Here is a 25,752-nt window from a genome sequence, read left to right on the forward strand (position 1 = left end):
TTTGTGGAAGCACCAGGTGGTAATAAAGAAAACATTTTTAAACCTACTCCATTAACTATTAATATTAGCAACCTAGATCCTGGGTGATTATTGCAAGGAGGAAGGAATTGAATATAAATGAGAAAGAGCCTGGCCACTTTAGCTGTCATTTTAAACCTATAGCTTTAAAGTTATGATCATCTCCAATTAAAAATGTGATTTCTCACTCAATTGTATTTCATAAGAAGCCAGTGGAAGTTGCCATGGCAAGTGTTTTCCTATTGAAAGTTATCACTCAATTAAAAAAAAATGTTCTGTAGAATGTTCTTTTTCTCTACTTTCCAATCTTAGAAACAAGTGAATAGTCTAAGCAACTCACATCTAAAAAGTAATATCCCCCTTTGGTGTCACTTCAGGTACCTAAGCCTTTTTCTGGCCCAATAAGACTGCATTCCTCCAATCCTAATTTGTCTACACTAGATTTTGGAGAAGAGAAAAATTATTCTGATGGCTCTGAAACCTCATCAGAGTTTTCTAAAATGCAAGAGGATCTGTGTCATATTGCCCATAAAGGTAAATGAGTTTTCTTTCTTTTTTGTGTTTCTTTCTTCCAGTGTGTTTGATGAAAGTATTATGTGCTTGTCTGAATGTGGGAAAGTCCTTGGAGAAGGGACTCTTAGTTGGTTCATTTTCTGCTCTATTAGGATTTCAGTTCAGTTCAGTTGCTCAGTCGTGTCGACTCTTTGCGACCCCATGAATTGCAGCACGCCAGGCCTCCCTGTCCATCACCAACTCCTGGAGTTCACCCAAACTCATGTCCATTGAGTCAGTGATGCCATCCAGCCATCTCATCCTCTGTCGTCCCCTTCTCCTCCTGCCCCCAATCCCTCCCAGCATCAGAGTCTTTTCCAATGAGTCAACTCTTCACGTGAGGTGGCCAAAGTATTGGAGTTTCAGCTTTAGCATCAGTCCTTCCAAAGAATACCCAGGACTGATCTCCTTTAGAATGGACTGGTTGGCTCTCCTTGCAGTCCAAGGGACTCTCAAGAGTCTTCTCCAACACCACAGTTCAGAAGCATTAATTCTTCGGCGCTCAGCTTTCTTCACAGTCTAACTCTCACATCCATACATGACCACTGGAAAAACCATAGCCTTGACTAGACTGACCTTTGTTGGCAAACTAATGTCTCTGCTTTTAAATATGTTTCCTAGGTTGGTCATAACTTTCCTTTCAAGGAGTAATCATCTTTTAATTTCATGGCTGCAGTCACCATCTGCAGTGATTTTGGAGCCCCAAAAAATAAAGTCTGACACTGTTTCCACTGTTTCCCCATCTATTTCCCATGAAGTGATGGGACCGGATGCCATGATCTTAGTTTTCTGAATGTTGAACTTTAAGCCAACTTTTTCACTCTCCTCTTTCACTTTTATCAAGAGGCTTTTAGTTCCTCTTCACTTTCTGCCATAAGGGTGGTGTCATCTGCATATCTGAGGTTATTGATATTTCTCCCGGCAATCTCGATTCCAGCTTGTGCTTCTTCCAGCCCAGTGTTTCTCATGATGTACTCTGCATAGAAGTTAAATAAGCAAGGTGACAGTATACAGCCTTGATGTACTCCTTTTCCTATTTGGAACCAGTCTGTTGTTCCATGTCCAGTTAGGATTTCAGGCAATCTAATTTTTATTTTTTGTTTATTTTATTGGTAATAGGGAGTGCATTGGCAGAAGTCTCTCTTTAACTTGTACGGAAAAAGGTGAGAGCCTTAGGAATAATTTAAAGGCTGAGCAATTTATATGAGAGTGATGAGAATGTAAATTGGTACTTTTCTGGAGGGCCATGTGACATCATGTTTCAACTTTTAAAGAAAATCTATCTGTTCAGCAGTTCTACTTTCAAGAATTCATTCACAGGAATTAACTTAAAAGTTATCCAAAGACATGTGCTCGCATGGTGGCTCAGTGGTAAAGAATCCACCTGGCAATGCAGGAGACCCAGGTTTGATCTCTAGTCTGGGAAGATCTCATATGCTGCAGAGCAGCTAAGCCCACGCACCACAACTATGGAGCCTGTGCTCTAGAGCCCAGGAACTGCAACTGTTGAGCCCCCTGTGCTGCAACAACTGAAGCCGGAGCGCCCTTGAGCGTGTGCTCTTCAACAAGAGAAGCCACTCCTGTGAGCAGCCTGTGCACTGCAGAGAAGGGCAGCCCTTGCTCATCGCAAAGACAGAAAAGTCCACATAGCAATGAAGACCCAGCACAGCCAAAAATACATAAATTAAATTAAGTTTAAATTATCCGAAGATGTCCATTGCAGCATTGTTCATATCAGAAATTAGATTTTTCAATGTCATTTGTTGTTTAGTTGCTAAGTTGTGTCCAACGATTTTGTGACCCCATGGACTGTAGCCCACCAGGTTTCTCTGTCCATGGGATTTCCCAGGCAAGAATACTAGAGCAGGTTGCCATTTCCTTCTTCAGGGGATCTTCCCTACCCAGGGATTGAACCCATGTCTCTTGCATTTGATAGATTCTTTACCACTGAGCCATCAGGGAAGCCCTTCAATATCATTAGGAAAATGCAAATCCAAACCATGATGAGACATTATTATGCACCATTAGAATAGCTAAAATTTTTTTAAAAAAGTACAGACAGCTGATGAGGATACAGAGAAACTGGATCTCTCATATATTGCTAGTGGCAATGCAAGATGATACAGCCACTCTGGAGAATAGTTTGGCAGTTTTCTATAAAACCAACATGCACTTCAAATACAACCCAATGTTCACATTCCTAGGCATTTATCCCAAAGAAATGTAGACGTAAGTCCACACAAAATCCTATACACAAATGTTCACAGCAGATGTATTAGCAAAAGACTGAAACAACCCAAATATCCTTCAGCAGATGAATGGTTAAACCAAAGGTGCTATATCCATACAACAGAACACTATTCATCACTACTCAGCAATAAAAAGGAATCAACTGTGGATACAGGCCACTCTGGACGGGTTCTCAAGCACAACATGCTGACCTAAAATCACCAATCTCAAAAGGTGTCATAGTGTGTGCTTACACTTATTAACACTGTTGAATTGATCCGTGTGTAGAAATGGAAAAGTGACTGGTGGTTACAGGAGTCAGGGACAAGGAAGAGAAAAAGAGGGAAAGTATGATTACGAAGGCTGGTAGTAAGAGGAATCTTGGTGGTGATGGAAAACTCTCTATCCTTATTTTGGTGGCAAGTCCGTGAATCTACACATATGATATAATTGCATTGCCTGATACTTATACCCATATTCACAAGCAAGAGCCTGTCAAACTTGTGAAATCAGAATCAGAGCCATAGGTTATACCAACGTTCATTTCGTGGCTTAAATGTAGTACCAAAGTTATGTAAGATGTTACCACTGTGGGAAACTGGATGTAGGGCACCCAGGACTTCTCTGTACTGTTGTTGCAACTTACTGTGAAATTTCAGAATAGAAAGTTTTGTTTTGTTTTGTTTTGTTTTTAATTGGAAATAACCTAAATGCCTGACAATAAAGAGATTAGATTTTTAAACTGCAGTGTAATCATATAATGGAATACTTAACAGCTACATTAATAATAATATCATCTACCTTACATTGAACACATAGCGTCATGCCAGGTGTTTGCTAATAAAAACTTAACATGCAGTGTTTCTTGAATTCATACCATGGAGTGGGTATGAATGTAACCTCTTATCAGTGCAGATAAGAAATCTGAGACTTAGAAAAGCCAAAGAACTTTGTGAGGGTTCCAGGGTAGAAAGTAGCCAAACAGACTTGAACCCTAACTTGCCTGACCCCAGAGTCTGTGCTTCTCACCTGCTGTCCCAGTGCCCTTACGGATAGAATTAGCCAGGGTTATTTTTATAGGTATTGGAAGATACACACAGTTCAGTCACTCAGTTGTGTCTGACTCTTTGTGACCCCATGGACTACAGTAGCAAAAAATACGAGGCATGATCCTGTTTTTTGGGAAAAATATATTAATCTGATATATATAGGCATATTAAAAAATCTAGGATATATACCAGTGTTTTAGTGATGGAGACTCAGTTTAGTTCAGTTGCTCAGTTGTGTCCAACTCTTTGTGACCCCATGAATTGCAGCACGCCAAGCCTCCCTGTCCTTCCACCAACTCCCAGAGTTCACTCAGACTCATGTCCATCAAGTCGGTGATGTTCCATGTCCAGTTCTAACTGTTGCTTCCTGACCTGCATATAGGTTTCTCAAGAGGCAGGTCAGGTGGCCATCTCCTCCTGCCCCCGATCCCTCCCAGCATCAGAGTCTTTTCCAATGAGTCAACTCTTCACATGAGGTGGCCAAAGTATTGGAGTTTCAGCTTTAGCATCAGTCCTTCCAAAGAACACCCAGAACTGATGTCCTTTAGGATGGACTGGTTGGCTCTCCTTGCAGTCCAAGGGACTCTCAAGAGTCTTCTCCAACACCGCAGTTCAAAAGCATAAATTCTTTGGCGCTCAGCTTTCTTCATAGTCCAACTCTCACATCCATACATGACCACTGGAAAAACCATAGCCTTGATTAGACAGACCTTTGTTGGCAAACTAATGTCTCTGCTTTTGAATATGCAATTTGGATTGATCATAACTTTCCTTCCAAGGAGTAAGCGTCTTTTAATTTCATGGCTGCAGTCACCATCTGCAGGGATTTTGGAGCCCCAAAAAATAAAGTCTGACACTGTTTCCACTGTTTCCCCATCTATCTGCCATGAAGTGATGGAATCAGATGCTATGACCTTCGTTTTCTGAATGTTGAACTTTAAGCCAACTTTTTCACTCTCCTCTTTTACTTTCATCAAGAGGCTTTTTAGTTCCTCTTCACTTTCTGCCATAAGGGTGGTGTCATCTGCATATCTGAGGTTATTGATATTTCTCCCGGTTATCTCGATTCCAGCTTGTGCTTCTTCCAGCCCAGTGTTTCTCATGATGTACTCTGCATAGAAGTTAAATAAGCAGGGTGACAATATACAGCCTTGATGTACTCCTTTTCCTATTTGGAACCAGTCTGTTGGTCCATGTCCAGTTCTAACTGTTGCTTCCTGACCTGCATATAGGTTTCTCAGGAGGCAGGTCAGGTGGTCTTGTATTCCCATCTCTTTCAGAATTTTCCACAGTTTCTTGTGATCCACACAGTCAAAGGCTTTGGCATAGTCAATAAAGCAGAAATAGATGTTTTTCTGGAACTCTCTTGGTTTTTTGATGATCCAGCGGATGGTGGCAATTTGATCTCTTGTTCCTCTGCCTTTTCTAAAACCAGCTTGAACATCTGGAAGTTCACAGTTCATGTATTGTGAACTGTGGAGAATTTTGGAATTGGAGAATTTTGAGCATTACTTTACTAGCGTGTGAGATGAGTGCAATTGTGCAGTGGTTTGAGCATTCTTTGTATTATCTTCTTTCTGCTTTTTAAAAATTTTTTTCATATATTATCATTTTTTAAAGGAGTAAATGAATTAAAAATTAATTAAATGGGAGGACAGTGCTTGAAATAAGAGAAGACATTTCCTGTTTCCTCTTATCGCCCAGAATTTTCCTCCCTTTATATCACTGATTCCTTTCCCTCTTTCCTTACCTTCTAAATCTAAAATGTGGTGGTTATGAGGAAACCATTTTATGCTCTTTACAAATTCCTACCTCAAAGTCTTGTCCAAGCGACCATTAGAACTTTGTCCATGTTTTGCGGTGCAGTTGTACGATTTATCTATAAAATGGGAAGAATTACCTAACCTCAACCCCTTTAAAGATCTTCACACATCCTACTGTGTGTTCTCTGGACTCCTTGTAATCAGGTTGTTTCATTGTAGGTTGTGTGGGAGGGAATTTGTATACACAATGCCATTACTTTTTACTAATATGAGCTGTCCTTTTAAAAATGAGAAGATAATGCCTCCCTGCAGAAGAGAACTAGCTTAATTTTACCTACCTTGAAGAAGCTGTTTCCTCAGCAGGACAGCGGTTGCTATACTGACTGGATACACTGGTCCCATCCTCCAACCTGCGGGCCCGACCTCATGCAAGGTCATGGGCGTCAGCCAGCTGCTCTGTCTTTCGGGCTTAGTGAAAACCAGCTGGCTGCACGATTTGTGCTCCGAGAAAAGGTCCAGGAGCACCTATTCATCTTCAGCCTGAGCCCCACGGCCTTGCAGATAGCAAATTCTACAAGCAGCCCAGCAAGTGTGGTTTCATTCCTGTGGTTTTAGTGTTCTTGCCCAGACTGGAAGAGCTCAGGGAGTTACATCTACGCAGGTTGTAACTCAGAGGCCTCACAAAATAAAGACAGTTCTCAGGTTCCCTCTATGTCCTGTGACCTTGCTTTCTTTCTCACTTCCATTCATACTTTTGAAGCATCTTGACCTTTCTTCCTTTGTAAGCCTGGTTTTGTTACTGACAATTTTTATTGTACTTTTTAAACTGTATCACTAATCTATTGACTGTGATTTCAAAACAGCTGAACACAAGGCAAGAATTCCACTGGTGTTGTAAATAGTCTGTATTACCTACTTTTTCTTCAACATGTTAAATACATCTGAATTCTCCCTGTTTCATAGAAGTTGGATCAGGTGGTAGAAAATCAATATACACCCATCCTAAAAAGTGTTTGTAGTATATTGTAGACTATAAGTTTGATTTTATGGCGTGTCATTGGTTCATGTGTCTGGCTTTGTGTCTGTGTTCACACACACACAAGCAAACAGAACAAAATGTACTAAAATCTAAAAGTGTAAATAATTTGCCTTACTAATATTAGCGCGTGTGTGTGTATGTGTGTGTGCATACGCACTCAGTTGTGTCTGACTCTTTGTGATTCCATGGACTGTAGCCCACCAGGCTTCTCTGTCCTTGGAATTTTACATATACCAAAATGTATATCATGGAACACATTGCCCGTAAAACACTTTAAAAAACAAAATTCCATGGTTTAAAATGTTTGCAAAACATTGCTGACTATAATCTACTTTGCATTTACACCAGAAACAGTAAATATTAAAGACTCTGATAAGTCCTGCAGCAGGGAAATCTGTCAGCTTTGTTTAACTTAATGGTTTAAAGATTTTCAATGTTATTATGGAAATTCTCCCTCCTCCCCAAACTGCTATCAGCTATTGCCAGTCTGGAACTAAACTTCCTGGGAAACATACATCAGCAAACAATGCAAATAGTAAGCCTCTTTGGAGCTAACCCTCTATACCAGCTAAGTCAGATAACTTGTATTAGACTAAGCCACCTCTGTTACTGACTAGCTGTGGGACTTTAACCTCACTGATTAACCTCTCTGGGTCTCAGTTGCCTCATTTGTTAAATGTCCTGAAATAGTCGTCCTGACTCTTTGGGCTCTCAAAAATTCTATAATTGTTTTCTATGAATAATTGTTTTTCACTGAATGGAAATTATTCTTACTATTATTGCTTATTGTTACAATGCGGTTTTATGAAAAAGTGTTCTGCTAGCAGCAGAAGCAGAAATGGTGAGCAGATTTAGGATGGGAAAGTAAAAACTAGTATAGGACTGGGGTCAGGGTGCTCCAAACAGAAGAAGGTAATCACATTCTGCTTTGGCAAGGAAAAAAAATGAGATTTTTAAAATATGTCTCTTGCAACCTGTGAAAGGTGTTTGCAATGAGAGAAATCTTCGTTTACAAATATAAAGGCTAAAAGTAGAACAAAATGAAACTCTGTTAGATTATTTGCTGTTCTTTTGTTCTTGGATTCTTTTCCTGTGTTGAGTTTTCATTGAGAGGTCATTTGTTAACTGCTTTAAGCTTATGGAAGCATTGACTAAAAGCCAAATATGTCATAATGATATCATTTTCAAAGATTAAAAGCTAAAAAATATGCATGAAGCCAGGTCACTTATCAAGCATAATTTAGAATTTAGCATAAAAATCTGCCAAGCAACTGCAGTCATGGAAATGATCAGTAAATAAGTAATCAAATTACCTAATATAACTAAGGGCTTCCCTGGTGGCTCAGAGGTTAAAGCGTCTGCCTGGAATGCGGGAGACCCGGGTTTGATCCCTGGGTTGGGAAGATCCCCTGGAGAAGGAAATGGCAACCCACTCCAGTACTCTTGCCTGGAGAATCCCATGGAGGGAGGAGCCTGGTAGGCTACAGTCCATGGGGTTGCAAGAGTCGGATACGACTGAGCAACTTTACTTACTTAATATAACTAAATGAAAGAACTATTTGTGTAGAATATGGACTCGGAAGTGTTTTAAAACTATGGATGTCCTGTGTAGTTTGAGAATTAAGAGCAACAAGATTACAGATGAGATCATCTTAGATATTTTAGATGTTAACATCTCCCACATGCTACATGATGCAGCCAAAAGAAAGACAAAGAAGAATTCACCAAAATGTAGTTTTCTTTTAAAAAAAGGAAGAAGAAGGAGTCCTACTGTAGGTTGGGTGCTATATAATAATGTGTTTTCTCATTTTCCTCAAAGCCCTTTTGAGATATGGGCATTATCCACACACACAGATGTGGAAACCAAGGATTTGTCCAAACTCTAAATAACAACTATATGAAAAGTGGTAGGATTTCAGTTCACCTTTCCTTCATTGCACAATATCTTTCCCTTGTACCACACTGCTTCCATAGAGCCATGTCCATGGTATTCATAACTGTCTTCTTCGAGAGCATTTTCTTTTCTAGTGTAGAGAAACTGGAGCATATTAAATAGAGCACGGGCAATTAGGAGTATAGGGGTCCTTTAGCACCACCTTTCACCATCCAAACATGCCAGCTCTGCTTTCACTGTCCAAGTCAATAAAAGAACCGCATGGAAGCCGTGGAAATGGGAAAGGTAGCGATCATATGGGGCTTCCCTGGTGGCTTGGATGGTATAGAATCCGCCTGCAATGCAGGAGACCTGGGTTCGATCCCTGGGTTGGGAAGAACCCCTGGAGGAAGGCATGGCCACCCACTCTGGTATTCTTGCCTGGAGAATTCCATGGACAGAGGAGCCTGGTGGGCTGAAGTCCAAAGAGTCGGACGTGACGATCATATGATGCTTATGGTGCTCCAATCTGTCCAAAGCTCAGCCTATGTCCCACTCTCTTAGTACAGAGACAGTGTTTGAGAAAATGGCTAAAGACAGTCAGGAAAAGAGGTATCATAATTCCTTTCGATATTCAGACACTCCATGAAAGAGGAACTAGTTCTGTTTGCCAAAGAGACACTGAGGTGAACATTAACTTAGAAAAAGGATGGACTTTCTTAACACAAGAAGAGTCTAAAAACAAAAAAGTGGATGGCTTTAGGGGACAGCAGATGCTCCAAACATGAGCCCAAAGGCTATTTGGCAAGAAGGTTTAGAGGTGAGAGGAGCTGGTCCTTCTATGCAGCAGGGGGCCTTAGTGATCTTTGAGGTTCTTTGTAGCTCTGAGCATCTAAAACTTTATATATGGCTTTGTTTATGATCAGATACCCATGGATGTGATCCACTCATTAGATCTATTTTTTTTAACTCTTGATTTTTCTATAATATCATGTTAGAAATTAACACATCTGCCACAGAAGATATTTCTGACCTCTGGGATCCTGTGTCATTAGTAGTTAATGGAAATATGGTCTCCCATCATCAGCCTCTAACCGTTGCTCTGTGTGTGCTGCATCATTAGACTGCTGTAAAGGACTATTTTATTGTCCTCTGAGTGGATCTAAACAGTCATTTAAGAAATTTAGTGCCTGGTTTGGTCCCCTGAGCCCCCTTTTCAGGTGGTTTAGAAAGCACTTAAGACTTTAAGTATAGTGACTTTGTGAGTTATTTTCTACTTGTTTTATGCCCTCAACAGTCTTGTCAGCTGTACATTTTGAGCCAAAGTGTATATTCTGATTTAAAATTTTTAATAGTAATCTTCTGTAAGTAAGTGAAAGTCACGCGATCATGTCTGATTCTGCAACCCCACGGCGTGTAGCCCACCAGGCTCATCTGTCCATGGGATTCTGCAGGCAAGAATACTGGAGTGGGTAGTCATTCCCTTCTCCAGGGGATCTTCCCACCCAGGGATTCAGCCTGGGTCTCCTGCTTTGCAGGCAGATTCTTTACCATCTGAGCCACCAGGGAAGCCCCAATCTTCTAGCTTGGTTGAATACCTTGCTTTATGCAGGCCATCTGAAAGCCAGAGAAATTGATTTGTTACAGTGGCAACCAGCTGAGTGCCACGTCTATCCAATAAACCTGATGGTGAAAAAAAATTTTTTTTGTACTTATGTAAAGTGATAGATGTTAACAATTCTGTTGATCATTTAGAAATGTATACAAATACTGAATCATTATGTTGTATACTGAAACCAGTATAATGTTTTATGAAAAGGATTATGATAATAAACTAAGGAAACTTACCAAGAAATAACAGTGAAGAGATGTTTCCCCAAGGACCCACGCAGATGGTTGTGGGGATCCTGTGGGGTTGCCAGGGATGGGATGCCCATCTAATAGAACCCAACGTGCAGTTTGTGAGTTAGCTGCTGGGCTGGTTGCTCACCAGCTAAGAGCTTCCACTGCTCCTAATGCTCAACCAATTCTAGTCAGTCTCTCATTCATAGAACTTATATCCTGTGTGCATTTATTTATAAATGATGTCCCAGCAAGAGACTCAGATATCTAAAAACTGCTGCCTGTATTTCAAAAGACTGCAGTCATCATCACTTTCATCTGTATGTTTCTTTTATTACCATCACTATTATTATTTCAATAGCATTTATTATGTATTATATCTGATGCTTTAGGTTCAGTGCTTTAGCTTACTTAATCCCCATAATGATCTTATGAAGTAAATGCAATTATTGTCCCTATTTACAAGGGAGAAAACTGGGGTTCAGGTGCATCATATCCTTGTCTGAAGTCTTACAGTGAATAAGTGTGGGAACTGGGAAGAACCCAGTGCTGCTGCTAGCGCCCACACTGTTGGTGGCTCTATTGTGCTGGCCATTATTTTGCTCCATGGAATTGTTTAAATCAGAGATTTAAACTTGTTCCATAGACACTATTAGAAAAATCAGTACCTATTGACCCCATCTTTGGTCACCAGAAGCATCATATTAATAATATGTTTGCATTTAAGTAAATTCCTTATTTGTCCTGTGATTTTGTGAAGAAGTTCTGAGTCTGGGTAAACACCACAACCTCAGATAAGCTCAGGGATGGCCTACTGAGAGAGGTTCACTTGTCTGCATGGCTGTGGAGTGAAGGGAGCAAGTCAGTCATGCATGTTTAATTTCTGTGATACTGAATTGGCCACTCCTAAATAGCAGTGCCTCTAAAAATGCAGTCCCCGGGGAATTCAGTAGTATGCCAGGCCATTAGAGAAGAAGTATATATCAGCCTCTTCCCTCTTCCTGCCTTTCTAAAACAGTATAGAATAAAGGAGATTGGAAAGATAATATTCAAATGTGATTTCCATGATCAATAATTCAGATGACAGTTGCGTTATTCCTTGGAGGTAACTTGTACATTATATGATCAAAGCTTGGTGTATTTTTTACTGTACCTGAGAACAGTTTTTAATAGTTCAGGCATCTTAGTGCCTAATGACACTGAGCTCTCATTGGACCTAAACGCTCACTCAGGTGAACCAAGTGCTGACTGCCAGGTTGAGAGGCAGGGAATTCTGGGTCAGGCAGGTGAAAAGACTAATAAGGAAAAGAGTAGTTAACACCTTTTGGGAAATAATCTCAAACTTACAGACAAGGTGCAAGAATAATTTAAAAACTCAGGTATCTTTACCCAAGTTCACCATTTTTAATATTGTGCCACATTTATCTCTTTCTACACACACACGCACACACACACAAACACAAACATACACATACGTGCATACACTTGCAGATATGTGTGCATCTGTTTATTTTTTTGATCCATGTGAAAGTAGGATTCATACGTCGTCTCTTTTTATACATTTATACTATCATGTATATTTCATAAGAATAAGGATATTCTGTTCCTTAACCACAGTTTAGTTATGAAACTCAGGAAATTTAGCATCAAAATAGTACTTTTTCCTATTCTGCCTTCCATATTCAAATGTCAATTATAGCAATATCCCTTTCCCCTTCAGTACAGAATCTAGTCTGTAGTCACAGATTGCATTTAACTATCACACCTCTTTAGGCTTCTTTAATTGGGAACAGTTCCTGAGTCTGTCTTTTCTTTGATGAAATGACACTTTTGAAGAATACAGGCCAATTTTTAAAAATAGAATGGTCCTCATTCTAGGGTTGTCTGATGTTTCCTCATGATCAGATTCAGATGGCCTATCCTTGGCTGGTGTTCAACAAAAATAATAGTGTGTCTTTTTCGCTTCTGAAAACAAGACCCTGCAGATTACTGTTAATACGGTGTGTGACTTTCACAGAAAGTCCCAAGGTATACAAAGTCTATCTGACTGTCACTAGTGATTAATTTTGGACAGCAAATTAAGGTGCTGTCTAGTTTCTCCTCTGCCTTGTTACTATATTCCTTCTGACATCCCAGTAAGTTGTGTTTGCAGACATGACCAGTCATTAGGGATACAAACAAAACTAAGTGTTGATAATTGAAAAGTATAGTCCTTTCAAGTGTCAAAATATATTGGTAACAGGTCATAATGGAATTTTATAGTGGATAGGGACTTTGGGATTGACAAATGTGTGTAATTTTCAAAATTTTAATAGATTGTATTTTCTAGAGTAGTTTTAGGTTCACAGCAAACTGAGCAAGAAGTTTGGTGTTCCCATACCCACTCCCCCATACACACATACACAACCTTGTCCACTATCAATATCCCACCAGAGCGGCCCATTTCTTGCGCATCAGTAAACCTGCACTGAAGCATCATTATCACCGTAAGCCCATGGTTTACATTAGGGTTCACATTTGGTGTTGTGCATTTCAGATACATTTTTTAAAGTCACAGTAGGGTGCATTTGCTGAATGGGAAATATTCATGATTGTTACTTTTCTAAATTCTTTTATAAGAATTCTCTGTTTCTTGTTTTTAATTATGCCTCTTCCATTATTCTTTTTTATAATGATTATATCTTTATAGTCTACTTCACTTTAAGGTCAGCTTTTAATACCATATCAATGGAGAGAGAGAAGCTGAAGCAACTGATGGAGCAAGATGTTTCTGCCTCCCCCTCTGCCCAGGTCCTTGGTCTGAAGCATGCCCTGTCATCCGTAAGTTACATCTCTGAGTCACAGCAATGCCTGACAGTGTGTCTGGGCTCATGAACTTTTTATGTTTTCCATCGCCATGGTTGTGTTGAAAATTCATGAGAAAACCAAAGACATTATCCAAATTATATTCTAACCTTTCATCAGCTCTGCCTATTCTAAACACCAAAGCTGAGCCTACTCCAAATCTTACTAGCAAATATTTCATTGAGCATTAGATACTCTGTTTGGTTTCCTCCTATTTATCTTGAGTTTTCTGTTTTTGTAAAGGTTTTGTTATGTGTTTGTCTTACAGACATTTGTTTGTTAATGCTTACAAAGTCTGATGGTTTGCAGATTTCCATACCTAAGATTTCACAAGCTTTGACTGATTTTCCAAGTTGATAGATACAGGCAGCAGAGTGAAACTTTGAATTCACACTCTTCTCTACCGCCCAGGGTTAATCCTGTTTACCTATTTACAGCCTATCTCTTTCAAAGACAGGCAAGTGATTTGATTTGATAGTACAAACATTTAGCTCTCACCTGCTCCCCTGCCACCGTGGGCACAAAGAGATGAGTCATAAGGAGTGTCAGGCAGTCACTGTGCCTTCTTAATAAACAGGAAAATCACTGCCTCACATGTTTTTCAGTGAGCCAGCCTGTCATTCACGCTCTCTCCTTTTTTCCCCATTGATTGCAGTTTTATTCCTCAGAACTGGGCTCCACTGAAGTGCAGTGTCCTAGTATTCTATTTTGAATAGCTGACAGTATCTGATGGTTCACTCCAAATCTTTCAAAAGCTGGAGAACTTTTAAAAGAACATACTTATTTGCTTCTATGCTTTACTTCTATGTAGAATCCTTACTATGAAAAGAGCGAGTGTGTGCATATACAATTACCTTCTGAAGTGATACTGACCTTTCTATGTAGGGTCAGGTAGGGGAGATGAATTTTAGGGTCTCGTTTTCAGAAGCTAACTCAAGCAATGAGAGAACTGGAAAATACCCACTTATGCTTTCTACTCATCATGTTACCGAGAGAAGTAAAGTGATGCTTTCGGTATAATGTTAATTGTTAATACATTAACATTGATACATACTGTCATTGTAAGGTACTTAAAGCTATATTCACTCAGTTGAACATTCCCAGTATGTTATCTTTGAAAGAAATAGAAAATAACATGGATTGACTCCATGTTTAGAGTCTTAATGTTGTCAGCTGAGAGGTAGAAACACCCCCATTTGGATTGTAATGGACAGTCAGTCACACACAGTCTGCTACTTTGGTTTGAGAGAAGCAGGGTGGTTCTTTACTTTTTTTTTAAGTTTCTTTTTTAGTGGTAAAAAGCATTTCTTTATTCATTTGTGTAATTTCTTTGTGGCCCAGCCACCCAATGGAATATTATTCATCAATAAAAAGAAATGAGCTCTCAAGCCATGCAAGATATGGGTGAATCATAAATGGATATTGCTCGCTGGAATAAGCCAGCCTGAAAAGACTGTATACTGATCCATTCATATGATATTCTGGAAAAGCAAACATACAGAGATAATAAAGAGATTACTGGTTGCCAGGGCAGGAGGGAAAGCATTTCTTATTGTTCCAAGTAGGTTGGCTTTTAGTGCATTTAGAAGGTACCGCTGACGGGCTTCCCAACGTCCCTTTCACTATGGTCTTCCTCGTCCCTGCCCTCCTCCTGTGTGAGGTCCAGCTTCATTTTGTTAATCTGCTGTCCTGGTAGAGGCCATGAGACCCACTTGGCCATGGTGTCCCTGGCCACAGTCATTAGAAAGTTGAGATAAAATGGAATGATCATTTACTTCTTTTTTGTCTTGGATTCCTGGTTAGATTCAAGGCTTGTTTTTTAAAAATAAAAATTTGAGAGTTATCTCAGTGCTATCAGAAGGAATCTGTGTTGAATGTACAACCTTTGTGTTTTGTTTTGTTTTTCCTGTCTGTGCCTCACAAAGGAAAGAGAAGCTACTAAAATAGCATGTTTTTCAGGCTATCTGGAGATTCTAGCCACTGTGTAAGATGCCAGCAATATATTGGCCAAAGTGAGTGCCCCATAGAGGTTTTTAAATGTATTTGTGTGCTTTAAGGCACATTTACTCAGTGTTTCCTAAATGACCCTTCAGAATTTCCAAATAATTCATTCCAACTGTGGATACTAAAAAATAAAGCCAAAACTCTTTTTTGAGATCCAGGCAGTGGGTGAGATATGAACATCCTTCTGTGCTCTCATAGGTGTACCCTATGGGCCCTGATGGATGGGAAAAGGCTCTGAGCTTCTCAGAAGAAAGTCAGGAAGACAGACGGACAGGATGGATCTGTGTACAGGCACCTGGGATGCACCTGGGATACTGATTGTGGGAGTGGGTAGGAGACAGTCAGGTGAAGTTGTCCCTTTCAAAGACAGATCATTTGAAAGACGCTGGTCATGAAGCACAGGGGAAACCAGCATGAAGGCAAACACCTTTCTTTACCTTCCTAGTTGGGAGGATGGGCAGGGGACTCAGACCTGCCCAGGGAGAAAAAGTAAAAGAGGTCCAGGTGGGCTGACAAGAGCTCACAACCCCTTCCCAGGGCCCTGGTGCTTAGCCCCTATCCAGGTAAGTGAGCTCTCTCTGTTTTATTTTTTTTTTAAATAGACGATCTTAGTCATGAAGAATGAACATAAAACAATCAATACAATTTTTCTGTTGTAAAACAGCAAAATTAATCCTCTGCAAAATCTTACTTCTCAGCATACTTTCTAAGACCCTATTCAACCAGTGTGACAAAACATTAAAATATAGCCAGTCACATGGAGGTGAGAGCAGCGTTTTTATTACAGATGAGAAAGGAGCTTGGAATCTTTAGGGGGAGCTGTTCAAAGAGACTGAAGGCAACTGAGGAGGAGGAGGGGCCAAGAAACCAAGAGCAATGAGGGCTTATAGGTGTGTGTGATTTCCTTCTCCACTAAAGGAAAGCCTTACTAACCCTTACTTTCATCCCTGGAAATGAGAGTCGAGAAGGGTCTGCATTCCCAGTGTTTAATAGCTTGTATCTGCCAAGCACCAGTATCCTGTCGGATAACGTTCAAGAAAGAAGTCCAGGAGGTGCCCCCCTGAGGGCTCCTCCACACTGGGCTTACCGCTGTGCTTTTGGAAACGTCCATTGATTAACAGAGCCCCACTATTTTTAACGTGTTCCAGGCCCTAGCACAAAACACTGATCTTAAAGAACGCTTATGCAGAATCCATGCTGAGTCTCTGCTCCTCGACCTCCCTGCTGCTGCCAAGTCGGGTGACGGTCTGGCAGAGGTGGGTAAGGTTCTCCTCTGGTAATGTCGCCCGCCCTGCTCCCACGCAGTGCCATCTGTCTCTCCTTGAAGCCTCCCTGCTGCCCTGGGAGGGTGCTCCCCTCACCATGACGGCTGCAGTTCCCAAGGCCTCCTTGAACGTATGCTGCCAACTGCATTTCTAAACTGCTTTTTCCCCAGGATGTTTCCTCCCTTTCTATTTCTTTACCCCGTTATCCTCCTCAGGGTCTCCCTTTTCTCTTGATAGGGGTGGGAGTGGGAGTCCCCCTGGAGTGGGGACTAAGAGGCAAATATTTTCTCCTGTTACTTCTGAAGAAACCTCTCTTTCTCCTGCCAATAGAATCCTAGCGCCCCCCCCTGAGAATCTCTCTCTGCTTTCTTTATGACTGTTTCCTTCTCCATTTCCTGTGGGTTTTTTTTTTTTTTTAATACAGCTGTACCCTTTGGTGGGGGGAAATATTACAACTGAAGTGTCTTGGTCAGTTTATAGTATGTTAAAAATATGTTTTCTCAAGACTCGGGATGTTTATCCAAAATATTCTTTGAATATGCTTAAAATGAGAAAGTTCAGAAAAATCCAAGTGGATGACTTGAAAAAAAAAATTAGTACAAAAGGGTAGTGAAAGTCAAAATGGTTTTTAGCCATCTCTTATATGCCTGCCTCAGTTGTGCTAAATTTTTCATTAACAAGTGGATTAGACTGAGCCCAGATACAAGGGTTGTAAATTTTTTAAAGGAGTTTCTATGTTTAATATATCTTCCTGCTTTTTCTGTTCTCAAAGAAAACAAACCCTGACACAATACCTTTACTTCTTGCAATGTTGTTGAGTTGGGTGATGGGCAGATAAGATGCTGGAATCAATCAGACCAAGAAGCTCAGACATCTACCTCCATGTGAAGCACAGGCTATGCCCTGACCTAATGGGAACCCCTTCTCATGAAGGTGGTACCCTCTCTCCTCAGGGCTGGCAGGCTTCTTATTACTTCTGAGTTACAAATCTTCTGAGATACACATCAGTGATTGACCATGAAATTCCTCTACATCTTCACTGCCCCCAAGAGATCTTTTCAATCACTTTTTAGCCCAGGCCTAAATTGAGTCCCCGGCAGGACAGAGCACTGAAATCTTATCTGCAGGGGCCTTCATTTCAGGCCTGGGCAAAGAAACATGCTCACCAGTTAGGTTCTCTTCTGAATAAATCTGTGGATTGGCTGAAGCAGGGCTCAGTGATGGTGGCTGACTGTCACTGAAGGTGGCTTGCTGCCGAACACCATGGCACTCTGGTGGTTGGTGCCTGTTTCCAGGCAGCATCAGTTCAGTTCAGTTCAGTCGCTCAGTCGTGTCCAACTCTTTGTGACCCCATGAACTGCAGCACGCCAGGCCTCCCTGTTCATTACCAATTGCTGGAATCTACCCAAACCCATGTCCTTTGAGTCAGTGATGCCATCCAACCATCTCATCCTCTGTCATCCCCTCTCCTCCTGCCCCTAATCCCTCCCAGCATCAGGGTCTTTTCAAATGAGTCAGCTCTTCGCATCAGGTGGCCAAAGTATTGGAGTTTCAGCTTCAACATCAGTCCTTCCAGTAAACACCCAGGACTGATCTCCTTTAGGATGGACAGGTTGGATCTCCTTGCAGTCTAAGGGACTCTCAAGAGTCTTCTCCAACACCACAGTTAAAAGCATCAATTCTTCAGCGCTCAGCTTTCTTTATAGTCCAACTCTCACATCCATACATGACCACTGGAAAACCATAGCCTTGACTAGACGGACCTTTGCGGACAAACCTTTTTAATATGCTGTCTAAGTTGGTCAAAAGTTTCCTTCCAAGGAGTAAGTGTCTTTTAATTTCATGGCTGCAGTCACCATCTGCAGTGATTTTGGAGCCCCAAAAAATAAAGTCAGCCCATGTGTCCACTGTTTCCCCATCTATTTGCCATGAAGTGATGGGATTGGATGCCATGATCTTAGTAGCATATTATAACCTAATTACATTAATTTATTTAACAAGCTGTTAAAGAGATAAATGGCAAGTTGACCCTTAATTTATGGCTTTATTAATTTATATTCCATGTATACACCTGGGGCTGTTTGCATTTGGGAAAGGAAACCAGAATCAAAGGTCTTTTTAAATTCATGTTTTTAAGTTGATCTCACAAGTAACATATCCAAAGGTTGAACACTCTCCGTTGCCTTTGAGGAGGAGCCATAACATCCGCAAACTCATGCCTTCCACAGTGACCCTCTGGAGTCTTGAATCGATGGTGCAGTTGTCTCACTGATCAAGTTCTCTCTCAGTGATTTTCTGTGGTCCATGTTTTATCCTGCTTTTCACAGAGTGACTCAGGCTGACTTGCCCAGTAAAGGAAAAGCCATTGTTGCCTTCAGGAAATAAGAGAATGCGTAGAAGTAGCTGCCCAAAGCCCGAAAGCCAGACTCCAGTGTCCTTTTCTTGGGTATCTTCTCAAACACTATGGGAATGACAGTCCGCATAGTGGGGTCAGCCCAGGGTACTCTGTTTTTAGGCCCTCTTTCTTTCTTTGCTTCCCTTCTGCTACCTTTTCGCTGCACAAATTATTCATCTTTGGTGTTCTGAAATCTACTTGGATTCTAAACTCTCCCCTCCTATCAAAAACTACTCTCATATCCTATCAAGTACTTCTATTTTAAATTTCTGAATGTGAACATTTACTATTATGAATTCTTGGGTTATTTTATATTATTTTAAATTCCAAATGAAAGGCCAAGTGACTTTGGGGATAATAACCTACTATATCTAAAGTCTATTTAAGAGACCAAATAAGCAAGAACTTGAAAGAAAAATGTAAAACAAGAGGAAACACGATTCTTTTAACCACCTGTTTCCTGTATTCCATATGCACTTGAACGCATTATCTCATAAAATCTTAATCATGACTCTATGAGACAGGTGATGGTAGTTTCATTTTAGAGACAGGGAAACTAAAGCCCAGAGAGGTTAAATGACTTCTTCCAGGGTACACAGCGAATAAAGGGTAGAGCTGGGATTTAAGTCCAGTTCTATTGTGTCCCAAGCACTTGTGTCCTTAGCAGCACCATACTGCTGCGTGGCGAGGAAAGATAGGCCAAGCCCCCAAGTAAAACACATGGTAAAGCTCCAGTAGTGAAAATATGGCGGTGATGGGGTAAGAGTGGGACAGAATAACTATTCCAGGCATAGCACCATTTTATATAAAAAAAGAATGAAATAAATTTATGATAGAAAAGGCTCAAAAATCAATAGGAAAGAGATGAATTTTTCAATAAGTAGGCTGACACAGCTTGAAAGCAGTTTAAATCTTTCCATTGCACTCTAAAATAAATCACTAGTGAATCAGAGTTAAATTCAAACTGAAAAATATTGATTTAAATGTTTATCAAATGGCTGGAGTAGGGAGGAGGTCCTAAATGTGGGAGCAACTGAAAAAATTACAAAAGACACGTTGATGAGATATGGATTTTTTTTTTTTAAAGGAAAACAAGTTGTGTGTGTGAAAAAATTAGTCAAATAATAGACTAGGAACAAATGTTTTCAGTGAAAAATGACAGACTTAGATAATACTAAATAGGTGGAAATGAGGTTCATCTGTAAATAATTACAAGTAAGAGCAGGTAATTTAAGTCCTCAACAATGACCTTATTCACAAAAAAATACCGAAAGGAAAATTAAAAAAAAAAATTTTTTTATTTTGTGATATTTGTCAGTTCACTGGAAGGTGCAAAGAAATGCAGAGGGAGGTCCTGTGTATCCTGACCTAACCTCCTCCAGTGTTAAACAACTCTACTGCTAGTTGTTGTTGTTGCTTCTTAATTGGATTATAGTTGATTTGGGCTTCCCTGGTGGCTTAGTCAGTAAAGAATCTGCGTGCAGTGTGGGAGACCTGGGTTCGATCCCTGGGTTGGGAAGATGCCCTGTAGGAGGGCATGGCAACCCACTCCAGTATTCTTGCCTAGAGAATCCCCATGGACAGAGGAGACTGGAGGGTTACAGTCCATGGGGTGGCAAAGAGTCGGACGTGACTGAGCAACTAAGTGCACAGTTGATTTAGTGATTTACCACACAGAGCGGACATCAACTTGTGCAAACTCTGGCAGATGGTGAGGGACAGGGAGGTCTGGCGTGCGGCAGTCCATGGGGTCACAAACAGCCAGACATGACTGGGCAACTGAACAGCGACATGCACATAATTGATTCACAGGCTTCCCAGGTAGTACTAGGGGAAAAGAATCTGCCTGCCAATGCAGGAGCTGCAAGAGGCGTGGGTTTGAGCCCTGGGTTGGGAAAATTCCTTAGAGGAGGAAATGGCAACCCACTCCAATATTTTTGCCTGGAAAATCTCATGAACAGAGGAGCCTGGTGGCTACAGTTCATAGGGTTGCAAAGAGTTGGACTAGGACTGAGTATACATACACACACACACACACACATAGTTGATTTACAATATCTTGTTAGTTCTAGGTATACAGCCCAGTGATTCATTTATACATATAAAGCTAGTTTGTTTATTTTTTTTAAAGAAAAAATCTATTCAACCTGATTCTTAACAAAAAAATACAAATTAAAGCAGTAAGAATAAAACAACATTTTTCTAAGTTATAGTATTCGGTGGCTATATAGATATAAAGAAGATAGAGTGTCTCTTTCTTGATATAATTAGGTAATATATATTTTGCTTTAAACATTTTTAATAATTCTACTCTGAGAACTGATTCTAAGAACTAATGACGTACAAGCAAAGACACATCTGTAAACCTGTTCATCATCTTGGTGGCTCAGATGATAAAGAATCTTTCTGCAGGGCAGGAAGGGCTACCCATTCCAATATTCTTGCCTGGAGAATTCCAGAGACAGAGGAACCTGGAAGACTATGTACAGTGTGACCCCAGGTTTTCAAACTTTAAAAAATCTATACACAAATATTTTAATACAGAAAGTACACTGATTGGCTAAATAAGGGCCACATCTGGGTGATCAATTTAAAAATTTTTTAAATTTATTTTCGGTTACATACACCATGTGGCTTATGCAACCTTAATTCCACAACCAGGGATTGAACTCATGTTCCTTGCATTGAAAGTGCAGGAATTTAACCACAGGACCACCAAGGAAGTCCCTGGGTGATGAATTTTGAGTGATATTTATTTACATCTTTCGGTATTTGCTGTTTTAAACACATACTACCTTTGGTGCAGTGTAGTTCGGAGAAGTTTATAACATTAGATAGATGACAATTATTTCACAACAAAGATATATGTATTAAAAGGATTGGAGAGAAATTTATCAATGCCTATAGTGGTTGGTTTAGTGTGATGGAATTATGTGTTCCTTTCCTTCTATTTTCTCTGTTTATTTCTCTTTTTGTGATGTAAAAATAGATAACCACTCAGGCCTCCCCAGCTTAAGAGGGTATGCTGGCGTTACACTGGCTAGGTCAGTATTTTAATCCACGAGGTACTGGGCTTTGCAGGCAGGGCCCCCCGCAGTCCTGTGCGTTTTAGGTGGGTATCAACAGGAAGGTGCTGGAGTAACGGAGCAGCAGAAAGGGCCAGGGCCAGCTGTGCTATTTTCAGTGTTGATCCAGCCAAGAAATCCTTCTGACCCATCAGCCTAGGAGGAAGGAGATACAGAAAGAGCCAGAGTGGCTGTTAATAAATTAATGAGAACAAGTAAATAAATCATTAGAGTCTTAGGTGGCAGAGGGCAGTTCTGTTGTTTCAGTGAATGTTAAGGGAGCTCAGTTATTCATTACTGTGTCTCCTCTTTTGCGGAGAGACCTGTACTCTAAAGGGGGCAGCCATGATGCTTATTTATAGATCTTCACGTGATTTAAGTCTTTGTTGGGAGGGAAGGTTGTAGGGATGTTAAAATGGGTAGGCTCTTTCAGTAAATGCCTCGGCTAAAAGAGAAAGGGATATACGTTGAAATGTGTTCCTGAGGTAAACATTCCATTAAGCAACCACTTGCCCGCTTGATATTATCAACTATGAACAAATGCTGGGCCCTCTGGTCATAGCACCCTCATCTTAGGAGACTGAGGAGTGTGTCCTGCTCTCATAAAACTTCTGGAAAGATATATTACGTGTTAACATTTCTTTCCCAAGTTATTCTGGGACTCCTTTATCAGATACATAAGGATGTAGAAGCAGCTCCTTTATCAGCCCTGTGAGAAATGTGAGCTATTGGGATGTTCAGACAACAATCTTCTCTGATTCAAAGGAATCAGAGCATCTCATCCTCAATCCATTCTCCTTCCTCAAGGTATCAGGCCTTACCTCTTCTGTGAGGCCCTCCCCAACCAAAGCCCCTTCATAGAATCGTCTCTCCTTGCTGCCCGTGTCCTTAGCGCTTTTGTGTTGAGTGCACCCTGGCTCACTCAGGCCAGAAACCTTGTTTGATTCATCATCGTATCCCACCATGACCAGCACAGTGCAGTTGCTCAGTTTCTTGAGTTAAATTTTCACTTGCAAATAGCATAGAAAACACATTCCCAAAGTATTTAGGTACTTCCCATAGGAAACGTCCAGGCTCAGTGACGCAGGAGCAGAAAATGCTGATGTTCTATCATGTTGTTCAGGGAGAGGCTTATAAATGGGATTGGGGACTTCCTTCCCCCACAGAGTCAGTGTGGTTGGAAAGACACAAAGAGAATTTATCTCATTCATCCATGTATAATGGATGATCTGCCACCAGGGGCACTTCTGAACTGAAACACACTGCTTATTTGTCAAAGGATGCCTCAGCAGCAGCACTCTGGTCTCTGGGAGAGAATGGGGGCAGGAGAAAGCTGTGTTGGTCTGAACCAGCCATGCAAGGACATGCATTTAGTACAATTCAGAGGAAATTTTAGGATGAAAAGAAACGTCCTGCAGTGGTAGAGAATAAGAGGATTCAGAGAGCACTGGAATTTTTCCCCTCTTAACACATTATTGACCAGAGATGTGTTCATACATCTTTTGTTACCTAAATGTTATTAGCGGGGGACATATCAATATCACTTACATTAACAAGTCACCAGCCACAGGCGTTAGTTTCTGCAAAGATCCCCTGGTCTATAATCAGATAAGTGGAATAAAAACTGGCCTGAACAGTCTTTTTTTTTTGGCTTTGAGGTTTGTTGTGTGTCTGAGCTGTAATGGTGCCTGTAAACAAGGGGCCCTTTGGGAGGAGAACGTCACTTCTCACCGTGTTTTGGTGAGCTTTGCCTCTCTTCAACTCTGAAGCTGCCCTCTGCTTATAGCTGCTTGTTAGCCTGGGCCTGTGACCTTGTGCATCATGTAAAAAATCAATTGTTTATTTTGCTTTTCTTGAAACTGTTTCTAAATATGTGCATTTTTGGTTTTGTGTTTCCAATAGGAAAACTCCAGAGATGACAGTCGGGCTCTGGTCCATCAGCTTTCCAATGAGAGCAGACTGTCCATCACTGACTCTCTCTCAGAGTTTTTTGATGCCCAGGAAGTTCTGTTGTCTCCAAGCTCTTCAGAAAATGAGGTATGAGCACTGTTTTCAGTTAGTTGCCCTCCATATCTCCTGCTGCTTTACTCATTCGGGAAATAGCCAAAATTTAGAAACACTGAACTCAATGGCCCCTTTTTATCATTACTTTCTAAGGATCTTATAAGTTACACCACAAAAGTCATAAAAAGATAAAAAAATCTTAGGGGGAAAAGATTGGGAAAGTAAGTATTGGGCACACCCTGGTTTCTGTTATTGATACTTGATTTGTTATACCTCTTTTCAATTATAGTTTAATGATTTTGATTATAAGCTGTTTGATAATGTATTATTTGCAATACAGGGCCAGAAGTTAGCCCCTTATATATTTTTTTCAGTATTGAATTTTATCTATAGTAATTTAAAATATATAATTATTGTTATAATTAATTTATAATTATATTTTGAGTGAGTGTACTGGTCATTTTAGCTCTTCAGTATAGGAGGACTAATTTGTTGTTGTTGTCCAGTTGCTAAGTTGTGTCCAACTTTTTGCGATTCCGTGGTCTGCAGCAAGGCCTCCCTATCCCTCAGTATCTCTCAGAGTTTGACTAAGCTCATGTCCATTGATTTGGTGATGCTATCCAACCATCTCATCCTCTGCTGCCCTCTTCTTGTTTTGCCTTCAGTCTTCCCCAGAATCAGGGTCTTTTCCAATGAGTCAGCTGTTCGCAACAGGTGGCCAAAGTATTAAAGTTCAGCTTCAGCATCAGTCCTTCCAATGAATATTCAGGGTTTATTTCCCTAAAGATTGACTGGTGTGATCTCTTTGCAGTCCAGGGGACTCTCAAGCACCACAATTCCAAAGCATCGGTTCTTTGGTGCTCAGTCTTGTTTATTGTCCAACTTTCACATCTATACATGACTCCTGGAAAGACCATAGCTTTGACTATACAGAGCTTTGTTGGCCAAGTGGTATGTTTGCTTTTTAATACAACTAGGTTGTATTAAACCTAGGTGTCTAGGTTTGTTGTTGTAGCTTTCCTTCCAGGAAGCAAGTGTCTTCTAATTTCATGGCTTCAGTCACCATCCACAGTGATTTTGGAGTCCAAGAAGAGAAAATCTGTCACTGTTTCCACTTTTTCCCCTTCTGTTTGCCATGAAGTGATATAACCAGATGTCATTATCTTAGATTTTTGAATGTTGAGGTTTAAGCCAGTTTTTCCACTGTCTTCTTTCACCCTCATCAAGAGGCTCTTTAGTTCCTCTTCACTTTATCATCTGCATTTTAGAAGTTATTGATAATTTCTCCCAACAATCTTGATTTCAGCTTGTAACTCATTAACCCCCGCATCTTACATTAATGTACTATGCATATAAGTTAAATAAGCAAGGTGACAATATACAGCCTTGATGTACTCCTTTCCCAATTTTGAACCAGTCATTTGTTCCACGTAAGGTTCTTGTTGCTTCTTGACCCACATACAGGTTTCTCAGGAGACAGGTAAGATGGTCTGGTATTCCCGTCTCTTTAAGAATTTTCCGCAGTTTGTTGTGATCCACACAATCTAAAGCTTTTGCACAGTAAATGAAACAGAAGTAGATGTTTTCTGGAATTCCTTTGCTCTCTCTATGATCTAACAAATATTGGCAATTTGATTTCTGGTTCCTCTGCCTTTTCTAAACCCAGCTTGTATATCTGAAATTTCTCAGTTCAAGTACTGCTGAAGGCTAGCTTAAAGGGTTTTTAGCATAACCTTACCAGCATGGGAAGTGTCTGGTAGTTTGAACATTCTTTAGCACTTGCCTTCTTTGGAATTGGCGTGAAGACAGA

The 25,752-nt window shown here is 40.5% G+C and overlaps 1 protein-coding gene across 9 annotated transcripts in view; it reads left to right on the forward strand.

The window, feature by feature from the left end:
* The window catches only part of OSBPL3 (oxysterol binding protein like 3), a 196,352-nt gene that overhangs the window by 126,438 nt on the left and 44,162 nt on the right, over window positions 1-25,752 (forward strand). For 5 of the 9 annotated variants that reach the window (XM_042248661.2, XM_027968666.3, XM_060415044.1 and 2 more), the window contains 4 exons: window positions 396-552; window positions 13,055-13,185; window positions 16,362-16,469; window positions 23,841-23,975. In XM_042248661.2, coding sequence (XP_042104595.1) covers window positions 396-552; window positions 13,055-13,185; window positions 16,362-16,469; window positions 23,841-23,975 — 531 coding nt within the window. The remainder of the gene's footprint in view (window positions 1-395; window positions 553-13,054; window positions 13,186-16,361; window positions 16,470-23,840; window positions 23,976-25,752) is intronic. The other 4 variants (XM_060415042.1, XM_027968669.3, XM_027968670.3 and 1 more) reach the window with 1 other exon arrangement.

This window comes from Ovis aries, chromosome 4, assembly GCF_016772045.2.
Source record: "Ovis aries strain OAR_USU_Benz2616 breed Rambouillet chromosome 4, ARS-UI_Ramb_v3.0, whole genome shotgun sequence".
In the NCBI taxonomy this organism is placed as follows: Eukaryota; Metazoa; Chordata; class Mammalia; order Artiodactyla; family Bovidae; genus Ovis; species Ovis aries.